We start from the raw sequence: 23,853 nt of genomic DNA, 5'->3' as shown, positions 1-23,853 counted from the left end.
TTTCCAAACTTAACAGCATTTTGCTTTTGTAAGCTAACATATTATTTTGTTTGTTTGCTTACTCTCAGGGGTGGAAAATTACAGAGAGCCAGAGAATGATACAGCACAGTAAACCATTTAGTAATTTTCATATTACTAGTCCCATGCTCCCTGCTGTTTCTCCATAGCCGTGACATTTTTTCTTTCAATTATTTAGTTCCTTGCATAAGATTACTGGTGAGTCCTGAATATTGACTCTACACCTCACCAAGTCTTAAAGTATCAAGTCAAACATGAGCAAGGAAACAGTCTGCTGATAATGACCACAGAAGCACTGAGGGTGGCAAGAGCACAAAATGTACTTCCATGTCCATCACCAAGCATGCAGCTTGATAGCAGCATCAGTGACCAAGCTGGTCTAGCCCTTAAGGACATAACTGTTGGACTGAGCCTGTGGCAGGTGGTGAGGAAGCCAACACGAGAGTAAGACATACCAGTAATTAACTTTATCCTTACTAATCTACCTGCTGTGGATGTATCCATCATGATAGTATCAGTAGGAGTGAATTCCTTGTACAGATTAACTATATTGTACGTGCAGAGGATACTCTCCCATTTGTTGTTTAGCACTATTACAAATGGATTAGACTTTGACCATATCTAACAATTCAGGATCCAGATAGAGCTGAGGGCCATCAGCAGCAGGATTGTATTCCCATCACAATTTTCAAACTCATGGCCCAGCATCTCTGTCACTCTACCATTACCATTAAGCTAGGGTTTCAACCCTGATTTAATACAAAGAATAGGATGGTATGACAGAACCAGCACAAAGCAATACCTAAAAATGAGAAATCATTCTGGTGCAGCTAAAACACCTCTCCTTAGCCAAAATATCATAAGCAGTAAGTGATAAACAGGACTGAGTGATTCCACAACCAATAGATCAGATCTCAGCTCATCAGTTTGACCATATTCAGTTATAAATGGTGGTGGATAATTTAACAACTCGCTGGAGAAGGCTTCACAAAGGTCCCTATTCTCAATGATGGGGAAACCCAGCACATCAATGCAAATGGTAAAGCTGAAATGTTTTCAACTAATCTCCAGCTAGAAGTGCCAGGTTATGGACACCACTCTTCAGCCAATTTGATACACTCCAAGTGATATTAAAAAAATGACTGAAGGCACTGCAAAAGCTATGGGCCCCAACAACCTCCCAGCAACAGCACTGAAGACTTGTGCTCCAGAATTCATCATGCTTCTAGTCAAACCGTACCAGTACAGCCACAACACTGACATTTACCCAACAATGCAGAAAATTATACAGGTATGTCTTCTACACAAAAATCAAAATAAGGGGAAACAACGTGACCCGGATCACATGAAGAGTGTGCCAGCATGGATTTGAAGTCTGTTTCTTTTCTGTAACCATTCTATGATTTTGTGAATTTAAAATGTGTCTCAGCCAGAGGAAAGCCTCCTGCTCCAAGTTCCAGACTAGCTGTTAGCACAGTACTGCAGGTAACTTTAAACTCAAATGCAAATATGGAAATTGCAGTTGGTTCACGGTGGTGGTAAAGTTGCCACAGTCCTAGAGAACCGGAGCTGCTTTCTCATTAAAGACAGGTGATTAGTGGTGAGATTAACCGGAGAGTCACCATGCTTCCGGCAAGGGTTAGTTAGCACATATGGGAAATCAGATCAAAAAAATCACCCTTGTGAAGGGAATGAGGAAGAAAGTAAGTATGATGGAGAGACAATAGAGTGTACAGTAGCAATCTTGAGGAGGAAGTATTGTTTGGATCAAACAAAAGAGACCTTGAAGGAAATAATGGGACTAGAAATAAAAATAATAAGAAACACAAAGTATTAGAAACAAAGTCAGTAAAACTAACATGTCAATTAAAATGGAGCGAGAAGAGAGGTAACCAGATGAGAGATGACAACTTCATCTGCTCGTAATATTGTCATGCTCACACATGAAGAATAAGTTTGAAGTGAACACAAACTAAAAAAGAAACAGAGAGACAAGATAGCTTTCTCTTTTCTCTGTAAATGCACATGAATCTACAAATCCCTAAATTAACTGTTTATTTCTAGATAAATCTTAATGATATTAAATTGGAACCAATCCTTCCTTGCATAACGTGTTTGAGAACTTATTACAACACAAAAGATGCTTACAGTGGTTAATGCAGGGGTACTCAAAGTGGGGGTCGGAACCCAACTGGTGTCGTGGGCTGAGATTTTGGTGCTGCAAGTTAATTCAACAATAGCCACTGTGGAACTCTATCAGAGTAACGACAGCTGCATCCACCCCACCCGCCCACCCCCCTCCCACCACTCCTCAACCAGGCCTCTACTCAGCCCCTAAACCCAGTTCAATGAGGAGTCGTGACAATTTTCAAGTCACAAAATGGGGTCATATCTGAAAGATTTGAGAAAGTAATGAGTTAATGCTCTACTCCAGATAATTTTGCTTAGGTTTCACCACCAAATTGTGAAGATCACCAATCACCATCACTGAGTTCCCCTCAAAATCACTGCATAATGACTTGGAACTATATTGCCAGTTTTTCTATATTGCTGCGAACTCCCTAACAGCACTGTAAGCATACCTTCACCCTGAGGATTGCAGCAATCCAAGAAAGCAGCCGTCACCATTTTCTCAAGAGCAATTACGGACTGGCAGCAATTTCCCACATGAAACACACTTATAGGAGATCTCCAAAGTATGAACATCCAACTTAGGGATGCTCACACTTATGAACAAGATCCCATTGTACTAATAACTTTAAGGATCTGACCTGAATGTTTGCTTACAGATAAATATTATATATTGAACTGATTTGTACATACAAATCAACTTATAAACATTCTCAGGAATGGAACCTGTTTGTAACCTGCCGTCTGCCTGTATTAATTTAATTTAATTTAATTTAATCGGCTGGCATAGTAGGACTTGAACATACTAGCCTTTGGATTACCAGTCAAAAGACATTAACATTATGCCACTGACTCACCATACGTTTAAATAGAGACAGATAAAAAGGGAATAATTCTGAAAGAAGAATGTGGTTTAAAGTAGACTCCTCCCTATATAGTGTGGGAATACACGGAGTGTATTTTATCACTTGAATACTGAAACACTCAGCCTTAACTAATCATAACTGAGGTAGAAATGGTGTCCGTCCTTAAGGTAGAACAAGTTCATTCAAACTGAACCATTTCTCATTTTTTGGTCAGAAGAGAAAGATTATTAGTGTTAAGCTAAATGTGTAACAATGAACACTACTTGCTCAAGTTAAGAAATAACCACAAAAAAAACAAAGAACCTATGTATAATGTAAGTAGAAAATGCATTATTGATACCAGTCTGAATGATCACTTGTTTCACTTCTATTGAAGGCAACATCAATTTGGAAAATTAATCTTTAGGCAAATTCCAAATTGAAGGATTAGCTCTTGCGCCTTAGGCATTTTTTGTTAGTGGTATAGTAACAATTGTAAATCAGATCCTTATGAACATTTTGTTTCTGCACATTTGAAAACTGAAGGAGGATGGGGTTGGATCAACCTTCTGATTCACCCAGAATCATTCCAGTGAAGTTCCAAAGTAGCAGAGAATGGAAGGGAAATCATGTAATATTAGCATGGCAAAGAGTCGGATGCATTTTGTGGAACTATCACAATGTTTTTTTTCATATGTTTAAAATGTTTCAAGTTTGTTAAAGACTCTCAGCTTCTATTTAAACCAAGGCAGCTTGTCCAAGATATTCTTATGGAACAGTCACCAGGTTTTGAAAGTTTTAACATATCTATAATTTCCAACAGAATCATAGAATCTCCACAGTGTGCAAAGAGGCCATTCAGCACAGTGAATCTGCACAGACCCTCCGAGGAGTATCCCAACTCAGACCAACCTCCCCACCCTATGTCCATAACTCCAGATTTACCATGGTTAATCACCTAGCCTGTATATTCCTGTACACTGAGGGCAATTTAGCATGGCCAATCCACCTAATCTGCATGCTATTGGACTGTGGGAGGAAATCAGTGCAACCAGAGGAAACCCATACAGTCTCAGGGGGAACGTACAAACTCCATACAGACAGTCACCTGAGAGGCAACAGTGATAACCACTGAACCACCATGCTGCTCCTAACAGGTTTTAAAAGTTCACTGAAGAAAGATTATTTTCAAAAAAAGTGTTCAACACCATAATAAACCACTCACTTACCTTTGAGCTGAAGACTGACCGTAAAAGACACGCCTTCAATTTGTGACACAGGGAGGAGTGTGACAAAGCATCTTGTTGACAGACCTCTCAAACTGCTTCATTAGTGGGCAATACTGCAGACAAGTAAAGTTCTCACTGCAGCTGACACACTATACAAGTTTTTGTTTCTCAGTATACTTAGCAGCAAACACCACTGCTCTATCACTGACTGCAAAGTACTGCAAAGCCCAGGACAAGATATTGGTCAGCATTTTAAAATATAGTAACTACTAATAAAAAATATTAGCTGTTACTTCTCCCCTCCATTTGCAAAACTGTTCAAAGTCCATATTGTACAGTAATATGGCAATGATACTCACCAGTTGTGCTCTTGCAAAAATTATAGGCAACCCAAATGCTGAGACGACTACGCCTGTAGTGAGAAATATGGCAAGTTCTTTACATGCACTGCTTGCTGCATCAGTGTCATCAACTACTCTCCTTCCTATGTAGTATGGGATTGGAGAGAGAATGTAAAAGAAAAGAACAAACAATGGCCAGTATTTGCTGCAAGAGAAACAGGAAAGAGAAAGAGAAAAACAGATGAAGCTTAAGACACATATATTGATGCAACCAAAAGCAGTCACACATTAAGCCGTTGAAACTCCCTTTCTGACTAACCAGTTGATGGTATTTTCTGACATGATCCTCCATTTAGTTCATAACATTGTGCTGCCCCTTGCATTACAGATTGAATCTCAATTTTAATCACTGCAATTCAAATCAGTGTAGGTAATTACCAAAACACTGCTTCAGTGAAAATCAACAGCTAAAGTTGCCTTTAGCCATTACATAAAATAAGCATGCAAAATTGCTCATCTCAGCTACACAGAAATATGTATGGAAGATGCAAATGCTTAAATTAGCAAGACTGATGGAGGGGCAAATCATAAATAAAAGAATTAAATACAAGTACTGTATAGTGAAGTAGTAAACTATTCCAAAATTGCCATTCCAAAGGGGCAATGGGAAAAATAACCTGGGGCAAATAGAGAGGTTGATGAGAATAGCAAAGAGAATAAAAATGAGAACAAAAAGAAAAAAAACAGGATTGCAGTTCTTCTACACACATGTACAAACGAGAAAACTAGAGTCACTAATTACAGTGGAAGGATATGACATGGCAACTTTAATAACTGAAACTATAAACATCCTGCTACAAATTCATAAAAATGTAAGGTGGCCCTACTGATTAAGAATATAATCCTTGCCATGGAAAAGAAAGATTTCATTATACCAGTAAAGTTTCCTGAGTTACATAGAAAGGAAAAGATAAGAAAATACCATGAGGCCAATGCTTCACACCTCCCATTAAGACAGTCCACCATCCTTGTAAACACCAGTAATATTACATGCTAGGAAAGGCAAAAAGCCCATAGCAAAAACTTTGGGGAAATTCCTTTGGGGAAAACACTAATATCATCAATAAAGTTGAATAGACGATGGCTGCCTATAACATACATCTAAACAGTCAACACCACTAGGAATATGGAACTGGAATAATCACTGCTACCAACTGGACTAGTTTGAAACATGACAACATTTTATTTTGTATCCAATGTTCTTTACAATTTCACAAGCTTGACTACTTATACTCATTTTCGCTTTCTCCACACACACCTTCTGCAACCAATCTGAATTAATTTCCCTTGATCCAGAGACTCACTTTAACTATACTCCTTAAGCTTCTGAATGCTCATACCCAAAATAAACACCCTCGGCACCTACAGCCTTTCATTTCAGCTCAGACAGACAGTGTCAGCTTAGGTGCCTTCATATCCCTACATGTCAGTTATACGTATCACTATAATACAGGCTTCAAATTTCTGCACTAAATCTCAATGGGCGTTCAGGTTAACAGTAAGTCTCATGTTACATTATACAGCAAAGTAAGAAAGAATGAGAATGATATTTACAGACAATTTACTGAGGCTTTCTGTAGTTACAATTACAATAGTTTACATACTGTTGTGTCTAAAATTAGCTGGAAAGATACAAAAAGCAACATCTTAGAATGGATTATGGACCAGTCTGCTTCCTGGCCAAATCTGGCTTTGATTGACAAAGTAGGTAGAATTTAATGTTTGTAGATAGGAGAACATTCAGGAAACAGCATAAAAGAAACATGACCAAACATTTTGGAACATTCTGCATTTGAAAAAATGAGGGATTGGCAGAGAGGCTTAATAAGTATTTTAGAGGATAGGAAAAAAAATTTAAAACTTGTTTTAGTGAAAGGGCCATTGGTGTATTATTCAATAACAAGTCCATTGCAGACACTGCCTATATACATCTAACATCAGTTAGACACAATGTAAGAGATAGAAATAAAGCAAAAGCTCTCTAGTTGGTGGGGTATGACAAGTGAGGTTTGACAGGAAACTTTACTAAGTTCTCAACTTTTAATCATACGTGGTAATGATGTGCATATACAGTCGAGAGCTGTATGTGCAAATTTGTATATGAGACTGGGTTAACAGATTAAGTTGTGAAAAGGGAAGCACACATTACAAAGAAAAAAATTACTGGATGGGCAAACAAAGAACAGATGGGATTATATGGGAGAAAGTGGGAGATTAGCCACTTTGGAGCTATCAGAATAACTTTTTAATAGTGAATGGTTTGGGATTATGGAGGATCAGAAGGATTTAGGTACTCTTGTATCATGTATCTAGCACTGAAAGCAAGCCCCCAAGTACAAAAACACAACTAGAATGGATAATAGAATGTTGGATTGAACTACATTCAGTAAAACAGAATTGGGCGAGGAGGCAGACTGGCAGTGAAAACAGTGCCACTGTTCTGCAAGGTGGCTCCCCAACTACATTCCAATCCCAGGCCATTTTCCCAAAGATGGAATGGGACAGATGACAATGCTGCCAGTACTACTGTAGCCAAGTGACCTATATAAAAGATTCAGTAATGCTGATTGTCAACCTCTAGTTCCCCACAAGCAGCCAAGAATATCGCTGATGCTTGAAGGCAGTTTCCCAACCGTCGATCAGTTATCAAGATTCCAAGCAGGCTTAGTGGCCCTCAGTGGCATGTAGTATTGAGGGACACACTCTCCATCATGATTACCTAACCACAAAGATTTTTTTATTCGTTTCAGAAAGTTTAAATAAGCTGGAAAGACCGTGCATCCACATCATCCTGCTGTTGCTTTCAAACGGGAAGCCTTCTTATTGAAAGCCCACATGCTTCCCACTGTACAATTTGGGAAAAATCATAGGCAAGTATCTGTTCCTCACATGGCAGGCCTCTGTCTCTTATTTGAGTTGATTGATCTTGGTGCATGCTGGGAAATTCCCACCCTAAGTCTTTTATCTCAATGGAGAGGAATACAAAATTCAAAGCCTTAGTCAGATCGCAGCTGGAGCACTCCAGTAAACTTTGGACACCAAACTTCTGAAAAGCTATACTGTACTGCCCTTGAAGGGAGTACAGCACAGCACAGATCATCCAGATTTATTTCACAGTTGAAAGGAGTAAATTAGGAGTACAGGTTGTACAAACCCGGTTTGTACTCCCTAATGTTGAAATGGCTGACCTAATCAAGGTATTTTAAAAAAAGGATTTGCTTGGGTCGACATAGAGAAACAATTTCCTGCTTTTGGAAATTCCAGGGCAAAGACATATCGCACTAGCTCATGTGGAAATGAAACCAGGAAGTGAATTTCCATAAACTAATGGAGATGTAAAACTTTTAAAAGGCTGTGGACACTGAGATAATTTAAGTTTACAAAGACTAATATTTTATTAGATTAAGACATCACGATATCAAATAAAGGCAAGCTTAAAAAAAAGTTAGCAGACACATTAGCCATGAACTAATAGAACATTGGAATAGGTTCAAAGAGATGAATGGTCTAATTCCTTTCCTATTTACCACAAGAAATGTCTGAAGAAGAGAATGTACTATTATATCAAAGGGTGTTTAATAAATAATTGAGAAAATATAATTAAAAGAAAACACGACTATTGTACAGAGGTTTAGCTGAAGGAATACCAGAACAAACCAGATACACTGATTGCAGTTATTCCTATCATTCTAGATAATGCTTATCTAGTTACACTGAGTTTTCACTGCATCAGCAACCAGACAAGTCTACCTCATCCCAGAAAATAGGAGCAAAAATAAACAACAGCATGACATTAAGATTGGGCTTAGACAAGAATACTCCACAACCACCTGATGAAGGAGCAGCGCTTCAACAGCTTGTACTTCCAAATAAACCTGTTGGACTATAACCTGGTGTTATGTGATTTTTAACTATAGACAAGAATAGTTATGGGAAAAAAAACCAAAGTGAGGATATTTCAATGGAAAGTATGAATTTAGAAGGCTGGCAGTTCAGAAAGAACCTAAACCATTCTGCTGAGGGACTAAGGAAAGGACTCCAAAGCTACATCTTTATGAATAACCAAAGAATTAATCTGAAATGAAACAGCATTAAAAAATGGTTTATGATATAATTTTTCTGGTTAACAGCACAAAAGGGAATTAAGCACATTATATTATTAAAGACTATTCATTTTCTCTGTATTTTTGATTGTCACTTAATTGTCATCACCTATAAAATGCAGGTGGGTCCCACCACTCAAAATTGCAAGGCCATCACCTGCTTTCAGCCCCAGACGGAGGATTTTTGGCACCTCAGCAAAATTCTGGTCTTCACAGCTGTCTATTAAAGAAGGACATATGCCTGAAATATCAATTCTCCTACTCCTCTGATGCTGCCTGACCTGCTGTGCTTTTCAAGCAACACACTATCATCTCTGATCTCCAGCATCTGCAGTCCTCACTTTCTCCAAAGAATACAGTGCTGCCAATATCGTAATAAAAGGAGAAAAAAGGAAGAGAAAATTAAATAGGATGAAAATAGGTCAAGGAGGTAATTAGAAGCTTGGCAGTACTCCAAGTCAAACAATCAGGAAGGGCTGCACCCAAGGTGCTCAATCAAGCAAGTGTGGATATAGCACAGGCTTTTGCCACAATCTCCCAATTTGTCTTGGACACAAGAACGGTCCCTGGGAATGAAGGGTTGCTGCTTCCACTGTTCAAAAATGGGAACAGAAATAAATCAGGCAGTCTTGCCAATGGTAAGAAAACTTCGACTGATGATAATCCAAGACAATATTCAATGACATTTGGTTAATAAATGATAGCAAATATAGATTGCTAATGGAAAATCATCTCTGACAAACTTTACTTAATATCCTCAATGCAGTAACTGAGAAATGATTAGGATGACATAATTAATGTGTGCATAGACTGTCAAACCTGTTTAATATTGTGCATAATGGACATACTACAAAACTTGAAGCTGATGCAACTCAAATTACAGCAAAGACATAAGATTAGTGCTGAGAAAAGGACAGTATAAGTGACCAATTGTTTTTTCAGCATGGTGTCCTCAGTAGTTGGTATTAGAAATGTTGCTATTCATCACAGAGTCAAGAGTTGTACAACACAGAAACAGACCCTTCAGTCTAACCAGTTCATGCCAACCATAATCCCAAGATAAACTAGCCCCACCTGCATGCTTCTGGCTCATATCCCTCCAAACCTTTCCTATTCGTGTACTTATCCAAATGTCTTTTAAAAGTTGTAATTGTACCCATTTCAACCATTTCCTCTAGAAGTTCATTCCACACATGAAACACCCTCTGAGTAAAACATTTGCCCTTCATGTCTTTTGTAAATATCTCCCCTCTCATCTTAAAAATGTGCCCCCAGTCTTGAAATCCCCAATCCTAGGGAAAAGACAACTATCATTCACTCTATCTACATCGATCATTATTTTATAAATTTTATCAGCTCTCCTCTCATTATCCTACACTCCAGTGAAAAAGGACCTCTTCTATTCAGCCTTTACTTATAAGTTGAACCTTCCATATCTGGCAACACCCTGGTGAATCTCTTTTGAATCCTCTCCAGCTTAATAATATCCTTCCTATAACTGGGCGACCAGAACCGGACACAGTATTCCAGAAGAGGCCTCATCAGTGTCCTGTACAACCTCAATATGACTTCCCAACTCCCATACTCAAAGGACAGAGCAATGGAAGCAAGAGTGCCAAATGCCTTTCTAACTACTTTGTCTACATGTGACACAAATGTCAAAGACTCATGTATCTGCACCCCTAGGTACCTACAACACGACCCAAGGCCCTACTATTAACTGTATAAGCCTTACCCTTGTTTGTTGTACCAAAATGTAATATCTCACATTATCTAGATTGAACTCCATCTGCCATTTTTCAGCCCACTGACCCACTTGATAAAAATCCCTTTGTAATCTTGGAAAATGTTTTTCACTGTCTACTACGCCATCAATTTTGGTGTCATTTGCATACTATTGATTTAGACTTGGGGACACAATGCATAATTTCAAACATTACAGATGAATATAGTGTAGTCAAATATGAAGAGGAGAGCAGCAAACTACAAGGCGACCTATGCACACTGAAACGGATAGATGCATCATAGATGAAACGCATTATATGGAGTGTGGAGTGATACATTTTGGATGAGAAATTTGATGAGCATCTTATAAATAAAATGGAATCATTCTAAAAGAGGCATAGGATCAGAGAAACCTGGAGGCATACATATATAAATCTTTCCCGGTCAAATATGTAGAAGCACAAACTAAAGAAAGATACACTAAATGTTTGCAAAAAACACTTGTTTTGGTTTTAGCTGGATTATTGCATCCAATCTTGGGCACCACACTTTAGAAAGGCCAAGTTATTGGTACAGAGAAAATTTATTAGAATAACATCAGGTGTGAGGGACATCAGTTACATGGAAAGATTGGAGGAGCTGGGATGATCTTCCATAGAGTAGGAAAGGTTAATGAGAGATTTAACAGTTGTGCTAAAACAATGAAGAGTTTTGATAAGATTAGATGGAGAAAAATCGTTTCTACTAGCACAGGGTTGGATGATAGATTTAAATTAATTAGAAAAATCTCAGTATGGAGATAAAATGTTCCAGTGAATTATGATAATCTGGGATGCACTGCCTGAAAGGGTGGATGTGACAGATTCAATCAGATTTTCTCAAAAGGGCATTGGATTGCTATTGAAAAATGGAGAAAAAAGTAAGTACCATACTAGGGAAACAAGCTTGGTGTGCTACTAATAGTAGTCTCTTCAAAAAGCTTGCAAAGGCATGAGGACCAAAATGGCTTCCTTGTGTGCCAAATGATTCTAAACTTGACATAACATTAATCCAACACTGTTCTTCACTGACTTTTTATTCTTAACATTGATCTTTTTGTTTCCAATCTCTTTTAACATAGTCATACGAAGTTCCCAGTGTGTCCAACTTTGAAACTATTTCTTATACATTCGAGGATCCTACACCAATGTAGCCCAAAAAAGAACCCAGATTTCCTACATTAACTTTGTAACATTTTGCAAGGTTTGTGACATACTTGTAGCATCCCAATGTGTATGTTAAGTATCAATAAATATCATTCAAGTTTTGAGAATTAGATGGCAGAGTGTTGTTTAACTTCCTTCTAATTCAAATCCAGCCTAGGCTGACAAAATAACAATGTTTTATGTTTTGAAGTTAATGGGCTATGAAAATGCTGTTGCAAAGTGTCAATACAACTCCTATGGATACATGGGTCCAGAATTAAATTTGAAAAATAAAAATATTGAATGTATATTGTAGTCTTTCGTTACTTCAGGATAACTTTAAAGTGCTTTACAGCCATTTTTGACGGAGCCACCATCAAATCCCAGGAGATATGACAGATAATTTTCACAGGGCAAGTTTCCAGAAACAAGGTGATCAGTGCAGGACAGAGAGAGAAAGAGAGAGAGAGACAACCTGCACAGTAACTGCCTTTGCTGTTTTTAAATTCATGTGTCGCTGGGCATTGGAGTGCATCTGGGAAAATTAACAAACAGTGAATTTCACAACTAATCTTGGAGGAACTGGTTTGGGCGAAGTTCACAACACAGAATCAGATAAGTTAATTATTGTTTTAAGTCTGTCCAAGAGAAAGGCTGTATTAGTGAGTACAGTGGGTTCTTTCTTGATTATATATTTTTGGAGATAAGTCTCTTGATTAAACTTAAAATATAAGCCATAACTATTAATTTAACCTGGGGCAGTGTTTTGTAGAGGAATAAGACGGTGTTATTTTCTGGGTCAGTAGATTGTGAAGGAGCAAAAATGGTCTTTGCAGCGACGTGCACTTCTGGTCAGATGTGGGAGTTTAAAGAGAGTTTAAGGGTTACTGCGGATTATATCTGCCATAAATGCTGTTGGATGGAAATCTTATCAGATCGAGTGGATCGGTTGGAGAGACAGATAGAAGCAATGAGGAATTTGCAACAGCAACAGTATGTGATGGATGGCAGTTATAGGAAGGCGGGGGGGGGGGGGGGGGGGGGTGGGAGAGAAGTCTCAGTTACAGTCACAGAGATGGGTCAACTCCAGGAAGGGTAAAAGAGGTAGGCACCTAGGACAAGAGTCTTTTGTGGACATACCCATTTCAAACAGGTATGCTGTTTTGGAAAATGTAGGGGTGATGGATTCTCAGGGGAATGTAGCACGAACAGCCAAGTTTCTGGTATTGAGACTGCCTCTAATGCAACGAGTGGTACATTGGTTTCCAAGAGATCAATTGTGTTAAGGGATTCTCTCGTCCGAGGTACAGACAGATGTTTCTGTGGCCAGCAGAGAAAAAGCAGAATGGTGTGTTGTTTCCCTGGTACCAGGATCAAGGATATCTCAGAGAGGGTGCAGAATGTTCTCACGGGGGAGAGGGGCCAGCAAGAGGTCATTATCCACAGTGGAACCAACAACATAGGAAGGGAAAAGGTTGAGATTCTGAAGGGAGATTACAGAGAATTCAGCAGAAATTTAAAAAGGAGGTCCTCAAGGGTAGTAATATCTGGATTACTCCCAGTGCTACGAGCTAGTGAGGGCAGGAATCGGAGGATAGAACAGATGAATGCATGGCTGAGGAGCTGGTGTATGGGAGAAGGATTCACATTTTTGGATCATTGGAATCCCTTTTGGGTAGAAGTGACCTGTACAAGGAGGACGGATTGCACCTAAATTGGAAGGGGACTAATATACTGGCAGGGAAATTTGCTAGAATTGCTTGGGAGGATTTAAACTAGTCAGGTGGGGGGGGGGGGGGTTGGGGGGGAGGAGGGGGCAGAGGAGGGTGGGACCCAGGGAGATAGTGAGGAAAGAGATCAATCTGAGACTGGTAGAGTTGAGAACAGAAGTGAGTCAAACAGTCAGGGCAGGCAGGGACAAGATAGGACGAATAAATTAAACTGCATTTATTTCAATGCAAGGGGAAGGCAGATGAACTCAGGGCATGGTTAGGAACATGGGACTGGGATATCATAGCAATTACAGAAACATGGCTCAGGGATGGGCAGGACTGGCAGCTTAATGTTCCAGGATACAAATGCATCAGGAAGGATAGAAAGGGAGGCAAGAAAGGAGAGGGAGTGGCACTTTTGATAAGGGATAGCATTACAACTGTGCTGAGGGAGGATATTCCCAGAAATACTTCCAGGGAAATTATTTGGATGGAACTAAGAAATAAGAAAGGGATGACCCCCTAATAGTCAGAGGGAAATTGAAAAACAAACTTGTAAGGACATCTCAGCTATCTGTAAGAATAATAGGGTAGTTATGGTAGGGGATTTTAACTTTCCAAACATTGACTGGGACTGCCATAGAGTTAAAGGTTTAGATGGAGAGGAATTTCTTAAGCTTGTACAAGACAATTTTCTGATTTAGTATGTGGATGTACCTACTACAGAAGGTGCAAAACTTGACCTACTCTTGGGAAATAAGGCAGGGCAGGTGGCATAAATGATTTGAATGCGAGCATAAGTACAGTTAGTAAGTTTGCAGATGACACCAAATTGGAGGTGTCATGGACAGCAAAGAGGGTTACCTCAGATTACAACAGGATCTGGACCAGATGGGCCATTGGGCTGAGAAGTGGCAAATGGAGTTTAATTCAGATAAATGTGAGGTGTTGCATTTTGGGAAAGCAAATCTTAGCACGATTTATACACTTAATGGTAAGGTCCTCAGGAGTGTTGCTGAACAAAGAGACCTTGGAGCGCAGGTTCATAGCTCTTTGAAAGTGGAATTGCAGGTAGATAGGATAGTGAAGGAGGTGTTTGGTATGCTTTCCCTTATTGGTCAGAGTATTGAATACAGGAGTTGGGAGGTCATGTTTCGGCTATACAGGACATTTGTTAGGCCACTATTGGAATATTGCGTTTAATTCTGGTTTCCTTCCTATCGGAAAGTTGTTGTGAAACTTCAAAGGGTACAGAAAAGATTTACAAGGATGTTGCCAAGGTTGGAGGATTTGAACTATAGGGAGAGGCTGAACAGGCTGGGGCTGTTTTCCCTGGAGCGTCGGAGGCTAAAGGGTGACTTTATAGAGGTTTACAAAATTATGAGGGGCATGGATAGAATAAATAGACAAAGTCTTTTCCCTGGGGTGGGAGAGTCCAGAACTAGAGGGCAAAGATTTAGGGTGAGAAGGGAAAGATGTAAAAGAGACCTAAGGGGCAACATTTTCATGCAGAGGGTAGTATGTGTATGGAATGAGCTGCCTGAGGATGTGGTGGAGGCTGGTACAATTGCAACATTTAAGAGGCATTTGGATGGGTATATGAATAGGAAGGGTTGGGAGGGATATGGGCTGGGTGCTGGCAGGTGGGACTAGATTGGGTTGGGATATCTGGTCGGCATGGACAGGTTGGGCTGAAGGGTCTGTTTCCATGCTATACATCTCTATGGCTCTAATGGTAGCTAGAGACAAATGTTGACCTGGGTATCAGGAAGAACTGCACTTCTCCTCAAATAATGCCATGGGGTATATTACACAACCTGATGGGATAGACAGGGTCTCAGCTTAAAGTCTCATTTGAAAGCCAATGCATCCAATAGCACAGTTCTCATTTAATACTAAATTGGAAGGGTCACCAAGAATCAGTTTTCAGATCTCTGCAGTAGACAATAAAACTATAACTCAGTGAGCTGCCTTCTTTAATTACTATAGTCCAATTGGCGAAGGTATACACTCAATTCCAGTAAGGAAGGAGTGTCAGTGTTTTGACACAAAGGAATGGAAATATCGCTGCGTCAAAAAGCAGAAACTCCTTCCCTAATGACAAGAAACAACACCTACACCAGATCAACTGCAGCAGCTGGCTTATACCCACCTTCTCAAAGGCAATAAAGGATGGCTCAGCTCATATTCCCACATCCCATGAATGAAGTATATTAAAACAAAGTCCACAAATCTTTTTTTTGGTAAACTTTAATCATGAAGACTTACTATTTTAGTATATGAAAATTTTGTTGATCATTCTCCATCTTATTTTTCTTTTGAAATTTTAAAAGTTTAGATATTTGTTTCACCCTTTTGCATTATACAGCATTGAGATGTACATGTACAGAAAATATAGACCCCGTGGGTCTCTTTTATATCTTTCCCCTCTCACCCTAAACCTATGCCCTCTAGTTCTGGACTCCCTGACCCCAGGGAAAAGACTTTGCCTATTTACCCTATCCATGCCCCTCATGTTTTGAACCTGTAATTATTTTAAATACAAGCAGTTTTACCAGCTTGACAAGTAGCCATTTCCAATTTCACTTCATGCTTTGGAATTTCATGGAGTTATTTTTGCCTCTTTTCAAGCAGATTCCTTCACATTGATTAGATCTTTAGACTTGGAACCTTGATCCCCACTGCCAGATCCTTATAACTATTTGCTGTCTCTTGCTACAAGACCCCCAAGATGGCTTTACGGCCTTTGCTCTCTCTATTTAAGCACTTCTTTGTGTCCAAACCTGCTACTAAAGATGAAAAGTATTGGAAATACATCCTCTATGTATTTCTACTCTTCCAACAAAAAAAGGTCTTCCTGTCCTCTCTTATTGGATTGTCTATTTGCTGCTCAGCCTGTTTCCACTGTTCACAAATGCCAGCTCAGACCTCTTTCTCACAACACACTTCCAGCCACCTATCAAACTTTTATTTTTAAATTCAGCTCCATTTACCTCACGGCTTACCCTGGAAAAGACTATATTTCTGATTTGTTGCACATCACAACCATAAATGACTTCTCCAGCTGTTCCTTTAGCTCTGGAGTCTCTGTGGATTTATGTTTGGGGCCCATGCTCAACTTTATTGCCATACAGCCCAATAGCTTTCTTTCCTGCTGCCACATACTTTATATATGGTTGTGTATCCATTTCAACAGCATTCCTCCTGCTTTGTTGATACACTAGCCTTCAGTTCCCACCTCAGGCAACACTCTGTGTGGAGTTCGCACATTCTCCCCGTGTCTGCGTTTTCTCCGGGTGCCCCGGTTTCCTCCCACAATCCAAAAATGTGCAGGTTAGGTGAATTGGCCTGACTAAATTGCCCGTAGTGTTAGGTGAAGGGGTAAATGTAGGGGAATGGGTCTGAGTGGGTTGCGCTTCGGCGGGTTGGTGTGGACTTGTTGGGCCGAAGGGCCTGTTTCCACACTGTAAGTAATCTAATCTGATACCATTTACTGCTCCTTTCCAATCTCACAGCTTTGTATTTGTCCTCATTTACAGGTATTTGAGAATCTTTGACCCAACTTCCCAACCTGTCAGTATCCTCCTTGAAGGAAAAACCAGGAAAACTTCCGAGAAACATACCGTCTGCCCCACCATGCATACTTCAAGCATGAAAATCCAGTATAATCAGACAAACCATTGTTTGCTTTATCTGTTTCTATTTCCCACTAAGCTGTTGCATCTTATTGGCTTCTTCCTTGCTCATAGTTCCCCTCAATTTGGTATCACTTACAAACTTGGAGAGGTTACTCCAATCCCCAACTCCTATTTAATGTACATAACTGGTAACAATAGGCCCAGATACTATTTCCCAAAGCATCCCATGTCAATCAGCTCTATGTATAACTTCCTTCCACTGCTGCCTCACAGTGCCAGTGACCTGGGTTCAATTCCTGCCTTGGGCAACTGTCTGTATGCAGTTGGCACATTCTCCCAGTGCCTGCGTGGGTTTCACCTGGGCGCTCCGGCTCCCTCCCACCATCCAAAGATGTGCAGGTCAGGTGAATTGGCCATGCGAAATTGCCGATAGTGATGGGTGCATTAGTTCGGGGTAAGTATAGGGTAGGGGTATGGGTCTAGGTAGGTTACTCTTCGGAGGGTCGGTGTGGACTCGTTGGGCCGAAAGGCCTGTTTCCATACAGTAGGGAATCTAATCTAATCCATTTTTAGCTCAGTTTCGTCTGTCTCTTGGAACGTGGATGTCATGGCTTCCATTACTGTAGAAATTTAATAAAACCTACAAAACAGAAATGGCCCTCATCGTTCAATTGGTCTTTGTTAGTATATTTTCAAATCTCTTCTGAAGTGAACTACTTTTCCTTACCTAGTCCTTCCCTTACATGCAACAACAGGCAAAAAAAAAGCATGTCATCAAACAGAGATACAGATTACAAGAATTATAACATTTACGAATAACCTATAAATAGAGTCATAGAGCATGGACACAGACCCTTTGGTTCAACTGGTCCATGCTGAACACAATCCCAAACTAAACCAGCTCCACCTGCCTGCTCCTGCCCATTCCCGCCAAGCCTTTCCTATCCACGTACTGAAAATCTCAACTATTTATACAACTATTTTTGGAACAATTTACAATGCAAACCAGAATTATATTCCCTTAAAACCCATCTTTAATCTTTACTCACGACTTTTATTCTTTCCTACAAGAAATAAAGTCAGTAATGTTCAGTTTTGGTGTTAAAAGAGAGAGGATGTGACATCTGGATTAGCGCCAAAAACAAAGTATTATTATTTTGGAAAAATTAAAACTGTCAGAGAGAGGCTGGCAGTATCTGTGAAAAGAGGAACCAGAATTAATGTTTCAAGTTCACCGTGATCCAGAAATTCCAACAAAGTGTCATTCTGGACTCAAAACATGAACTCAGTTTACCCCTCCACAGAAACTGCCCGATCTGCTGAGGTGTTCCAGCAATTTCTACTTTTATTTCAGGTTTCCAGCATTCAAGTTCTTTGCTTTTATTTGAGTACTTATTATTTACTTATACTCTGGAAGGGCACATCCAAGCATCAGGAACATCAGTCCAATGGCACCGCCAAATGATAGGCTGATCAACGCTGGAAAATAGAGACAAAACACAAATAGTAACCAAACCAACCAGTTTGTGAATGCACTACACACTTCCAGCGAACTACATAGGGTACATCTGATCATTAAAGAATAGATGCTGAAGCCAGTAAGGCTTGGAAATTATTCAGCTTAAATATTACTGCTGCTTGCAAACCGTTCTCCAATTCAAGGATTAAAAATGAAAATCTACTGGCATAGGGCACTTTCAGGAGACCATGTGGAGCAGTGGCTGGGCCAATTAAACGGAATGAGGGGTTGGTGAGATTGGGCAAGGAAGAGAATGGTGTGATATGGGGTGAGGATGGCCTGAGATGTGGGGAGAGAGTGGTGTGATGCAGGGGGGAAGAGGCCAGAGATGGGGGGTAGGAATTGCGTGCTGGGGGGGGGGGGGGGGGAACTGGTGTGATATGGTGGGGAGGCAATGGTGAGATATGGGGGGATGGGATGGTATGATATGATGGGGTGGATGGTGTGATATGGGGTGGCAAATGTTGTGAAACACAGGGATGGGACAGTGCAATATGGAGGGGGGAAGGGATACTAGGGTATGGGGGAGAGGTCGATATGGTGGAGAGAGGACAGTGTGATGGATGGGGGGGGTGAGGGGTCGGTGTGATGTGGGGGGGTTCAGTGTGATGGAGGGTGGGGGGGGTGAGGGGTCTGTGAGATGGAGGGGGGTCGGTGTGATGGAGGGGTCGGTGTGAAGGAGGAGCGGTCGGTGTGATGGGAGGGGTCGGTGTGATGGGGGGGTCAGTGTGATGGGGGGGTCGGTGTGATGGAGGGGGGTCGGTGTGGTGGAGGGGGGGTCAGTGTGATGGGGGGGTCGGTGTGATGGAGGGGTCAGTGTGATGGAGGAGGGGGTCGGTGTGATGGGGGGGTCGGTGTGATGGGGGGGTCAGTGTGATGGGGGGGTCGGTGTGATGGAGGGGGGTCGGTGTGGTGGAGGGGGGGTCAGTGTGATGGGGGGGTCGGTGTGATGGGGGGGTCAGTGTGATGGAGGAGGGGGTCGGTGTGATGGGGGGGTCGGTGTCATGGAGGAGGGGTCGGCGTGATGGTGGGGGTCGGTGTGATGGGGGTGTCGGTGTGATGGAAGGGGGGGTCGGTGTGATGGAGAGGGGGGTCAGTGTGATGGGGGGTCGGTGTTATGGAGGGGGGAGTCGGTGGGATGGAGGAAGTGGTCGGTGTGATGGGGGTCATGGGGGGGGTCGGTGAGATTGAGGGGGGGTTGGTGTGATGGGGGAGCTCGGTGTGATGGGGGAGCTCGGTGTGATGGGGGAGCTCGGTGTGATGGGGGGGTCGGTGTGATGGAGGAGGGGTCGGTGTGATGGGGGGTCATGGGGGGGTCGGTGAGATTGGGGGGGGTCGGTGTGATGGAGGGGGGGTCGGTGTGATGGTGGCGGGGGGTCGGTGTGATGGTGGGGTTGGTGTGATGGAGGGGTGGTGTGATGGGGGGGCGTCGGTGTGATGGGGGGGTCAATGTGATGGGGGGGTCGGTGTTACGGGGGGGTCGGTGTGATGGGGGGGCGTCGGTGTGATGGAGGGGGTGTCGGTGTGATGGAGGGGGGTCAGTGTGATGGAGGGGGGTCAGTGTGATGGAGGGGGGTCGGTGCGATGGAGGGGGGTCGGTGCGATGGAGGGGGTCGGTGTGATGGAGGGGGGTCGGTGTGATGGAGGGGGGTCGGTGTGATGAGGAGGGGGTCGGTGTGATGGTGGGGGGGTCGCTGTGATTGGGGGGGGTCGCTGTGATTGAGGAGGGGGTCGGTGTGATGGAGGGGGGTCGGTGTGATGGAAGGGGGGGTCGGTGTGATGGAGAGGGGGGTCAGTGTGATGGGGGGTCGGTGTTATGGAGGGGGGAGTCGGTGGGATGGAGGAGGTGGTCGGTGTGATGGGGGTCATGGGGGGGGTCGGTGAGATTGAGGGGGGGTCGGTGTGATGGGGGAGCTCGGTGTGATGGGGGAGCTCGGTGTGATGGGGGGGTCGGTGTGATGTTGGGGTGGGTCGGTGTGATGGAGGAGGGGTCGGTGTGATGGGGGGTCATGGGGGGGTCGGTGTGATGGGGGGGGGTCGGTGTGATGGAGGGGGGGTCGGTGTGATGGGGGGTCGGTGTGATGGGGGGGGGTCGGTGTGATGGAGGGGGTGTCGGTGTGATGCTGGGTCGGTGTGATGGAGGGGGGTCGGTGTGATGGGGGGGGTCGGTGTGATTGAGGAGGGGTCGGTGTGATGGAGGGGGGGTCGCTGTGATGGGGGGGGTCGGTGTGATTGAGGAGGGGTCGGTGTGATGGAGGGGGGGTCGGTGTGATGGAGGAGGGGGTCGCTGTGATGGAGGGGTCGGTGTGATGGAGGGGGGTTCGGTGTGATGGAGGGGGGTCGGTGTGATGGAGGGGGTCGGTGTGATGGGGGGTCGGTGTGATGGAGGGGTCGGTGTGATGGAGGGGGTCGGTGTGATGGAGGGGGGGGGTCGGTGTGATGGAGGGGTCGGTGTGATGGGGGGGTCGGTGTGATGGAGGGGGGTCGGTGTGATGGGGGGGTCGGTGTGATGGAGGGAGGGGTCGGTGTGATGGAGGAGGGGTCGGTGTGATGGAGGAGGGGGTCGCTGTGATGGAGGGGGGTCGGTGTGATGGAGGGGGGTCGGTGTGATGGAGGGGGTCGCTGTGATGGGGGGGTTGGTGTGATGGAGGGGGCGTCGGTGTGATGGAGGGGGGTTCAGTGTGATGGAGGGGGGTCGGTGTGATGGGGGGTCGGTGTGATGGAGGGGGTCGGTGTGATGGAGGGGGTCGGTGTGATGGGGGGGTCGGTGTGATGGGGGGGTCGGTGTGATGGAGGGGGGTCGGTGTGAAGGAGGAGAGGTCAGCGTGATGGGGGGCGGGTCGGTGTGATGGAGGGGGTGTCGGTGTGATGCTGGGTCGGTGTGATGGAGGGGGGTCGGTGTGATGGGGGGGTCGCTGTGATTGAGGAGGGGGTCGGTGTGATGGAGGGCGGGTCGGTGTGATGGTGGGGGGGGTCGCTGTGATTGAGGAGGGGGTCGGTGTGATGGAGGGCGGGTCGGTGTGATGGTGGGGGGGTCGCTGTGATGGTGGGGTTGGTGTGATGGAGGGGGGTTCAGTGTGATGGAGGGGGGTCGGTGTGATGGAGGGGGTGTCGGCGTGATGGGGGTCGGTGTGATGGAGGGGGGTCGGTGTGATGGGGGGGTCGCTGTGATTGAGGAGGGGGTCGGTGTGATGGAGGGCGGGTCGGTGTGATGGTGGGGGGGCGCTGTGATGGTGGGGTTGGTGTGATGGAGGGGGCGTCGGTGTGATGGAGGGGGGTGTCGGTGTGATGGAGGGGGGTGTCGCTGTGATGGAGGGGGGTGTCGCTGTGATGGAGGGGGGGTGTCGCTGTGATGGAGGGGGGTGTCGCTGTGATGGAGGGGGGTCTGTGATGGAGGCGTCGGTGTGATGGAGGGGGCGTCGGTGTGATGGAGGGGGGGTCAGTGTGATTGAGGGGGTGTCGGTGTGATGGGGGGTCGGGTGATGGGGGGTCGGTGTGATGGAGGGGGGGTCGGTGTGATGGAGGGGGTGTGTCGGTGTGTTGGGGGGTTGGGTCGGTGTGATCGAGGGGGGTCGGTGTGATGGAGGGGGGGTCGGTGTGATGGAGGGGGGGTCGGTGTGATGGAGAGGGGGTCGGTGTGATGGGGGGGTCGGTGTGATGGAGGGGGTCGGTGTGATGGGGGGGGTCGGTGTGATGGGGGGGTCGGTGTGATGGGGGGGGTCGGTGTGATGGGGGGGTCGGTGTGATGGGGGGGTCGGTGTGATGGGGGTCGGTGTGATGGGGGTCGGTGTGATGGAGGGGGGGTCGGTGTGATGGAGGGGGGTCGGTGTGATGGAGGGGGGTCGGTGTGATGGGGGGGTCGGTGTGATGGAGGGGGGGCGGTGTGATGGAGGGGGGGTCAGTGTGATGGGGGGTCGGTGTGATGGGGGGGTCGGTGTGATGGGGGGGTCGGTGTGATGGGGGTCGGTGTGATGGGGGTCGGTGTGATGGAGGGGGGGTCGGTGTGATGGAGGGGGGGTCGGTGTGATGGAGGGGTCGGTGTGATGGAGGGGGGTCGGTGTGATGGAGGGGGGGTCGGTGTGATGGGGGGTCGGTGTGATGGAGGGGTCGGTGTGATGGAGGGGGTCGGTGTGATGGGGGGGTCGGTGTGATGGAGGGGGGTCGGTGTGATGGGGGGGTCGGTGTGATGGAGGGGGGTCGGTGTGATGGGGGAGTCGCTGTGATTGAGGAGGGGGTCGGTGTGATGGAGGGCGGGTCGGTGTGATGGTGGGGGGGTCGCTGTGATTGAGGAGGGGGTCGGTGTGATGGAGGGCGGGTCGGTGTGATGGAGGGGGGTTGGTGTGATGGAGGGGGGTCGGTGTGATGGAGGAGAGGTCAGCGTGATGGGGGGCGGGTCGGTGTGATGGAGGGGGTGTCGGTGTGATGGGGGTCGGTGTGATGGAGGGGGGTCGGTGTGATGGGGGGGGGTCGCTGTGATTGAGGAGGGGGTCGGTGTGATGGTGGGGGGGTCGCTGTGATTGAGGAGGGGGTCGGTGTGATGGAGGGTGGGTCGGTGTGATGGTGGGGGGGTCGCTGTGATGGTGGGGTTGGTGTGATGGAGGGGGCGTCGGTGTGATGGAGGGGGGTGTCGCTGTGATGGAGGGGGGTGTCGCTGTGATGGAGGGGGGTGTCGCTGTGATGGAGGGGGGTGTGTGATGGAGGCGTCGGTGTGATGGAGGGGGCATCGGTGTGATGGAGGGGGGGTCAGTGTGATTGAGGGGGTGTCGGTGTGATGGGGGGTCGGGGTGATGGGGGGTTGGGTCGGTGTGATGGAGGGGGGTCGGTGTGATGGAGAAGAGGTCAGCGTGATGGGGGGCGGGTCGGTGTGATGGAGGGGGTGTCGGTGTGATGGGGGGTCGGTGTGATGGAGGGGGGTCGCTGTGATTGAGGAGGGGGTCGGTGTGATGGAGGGCGGGTCGGTGTGATGGAGGGGGTGTCGGTGTGATGGAGGGGGGTCGGTGTGATGGGGTTCGGTGTGATGGAGGGGGGTGTCGGTGTGATGGAGGGAGGGTCGGGGTGATGGGGGGTCGGGGTGATGGGGGGTCGGGGTGATGGGGGTCGGTGTGATGGAGGGGGGGGTCGGTGTGATGGGGGGGGTCGGTGTGATGGAGGGGGGTCGGTGTGATGGAGGGGGTCGGTGTGATGGAGCGTCGGTGTGATGGAGGAGGGGTCGGTGTGATGGAGGGGGGGTCGGTGTGATGGAGGGGTCGGTGTGATGGAGGGGGGTCGGTGTGATGGAGGGGGTCGGTGTGATGGAGGGGGGGTCGGTGTGATGGAGGGGTCGGTGTGATGGGGGGTCGGTGTGTTTGG

The 23,853-nt window shown here is 45.5% G+C and overlaps 1 protein-coding gene across 1 annotated transcript in view; it reads right to left on the bottom strand.

Moving 5' to 3' along the window:
* The window catches only part of leprotl1 (leptin receptor overlapping transcript like 1), a 120,894-nt gene that overhangs the window by 6,236 nt on the left and 90,805 nt on the right, over positions 1-23,853 (bottom strand). Inside the window, exons 2-3 of the mRNA XM_060846411.1 lie at positions 18,389-18,464; positions 4,582-4,768 (exon numbers count right to left, since the gene is read on the bottom strand). Coding sequence (XP_060702394.1) covers positions 4,582-4,768; positions 18,389-18,464 — 263 coding nt within the window. The remainder of the gene's footprint in view (positions 1-4,581; positions 4,769-18,388; positions 18,465-23,853) is intronic.

The sequence above is a fragment of the Hemiscyllium ocellatum genome, chromosome 2 (assembly GCF_020745735.1).
Source record: "Hemiscyllium ocellatum isolate sHemOce1 chromosome 2, sHemOce1.pat.X.cur, whole genome shotgun sequence".
NCBI classification, from domain to species: domain Eukaryota; kingdom Metazoa; phylum Chordata; class Chondrichthyes; order Orectolobiformes; family Hemiscylliidae; genus Hemiscyllium; species Hemiscyllium ocellatum.
The sequence above is the reverse complement of the archived record's forward strand: the minus strand, read 5'-3'. Positions and strand labels throughout refer to the sequence as shown.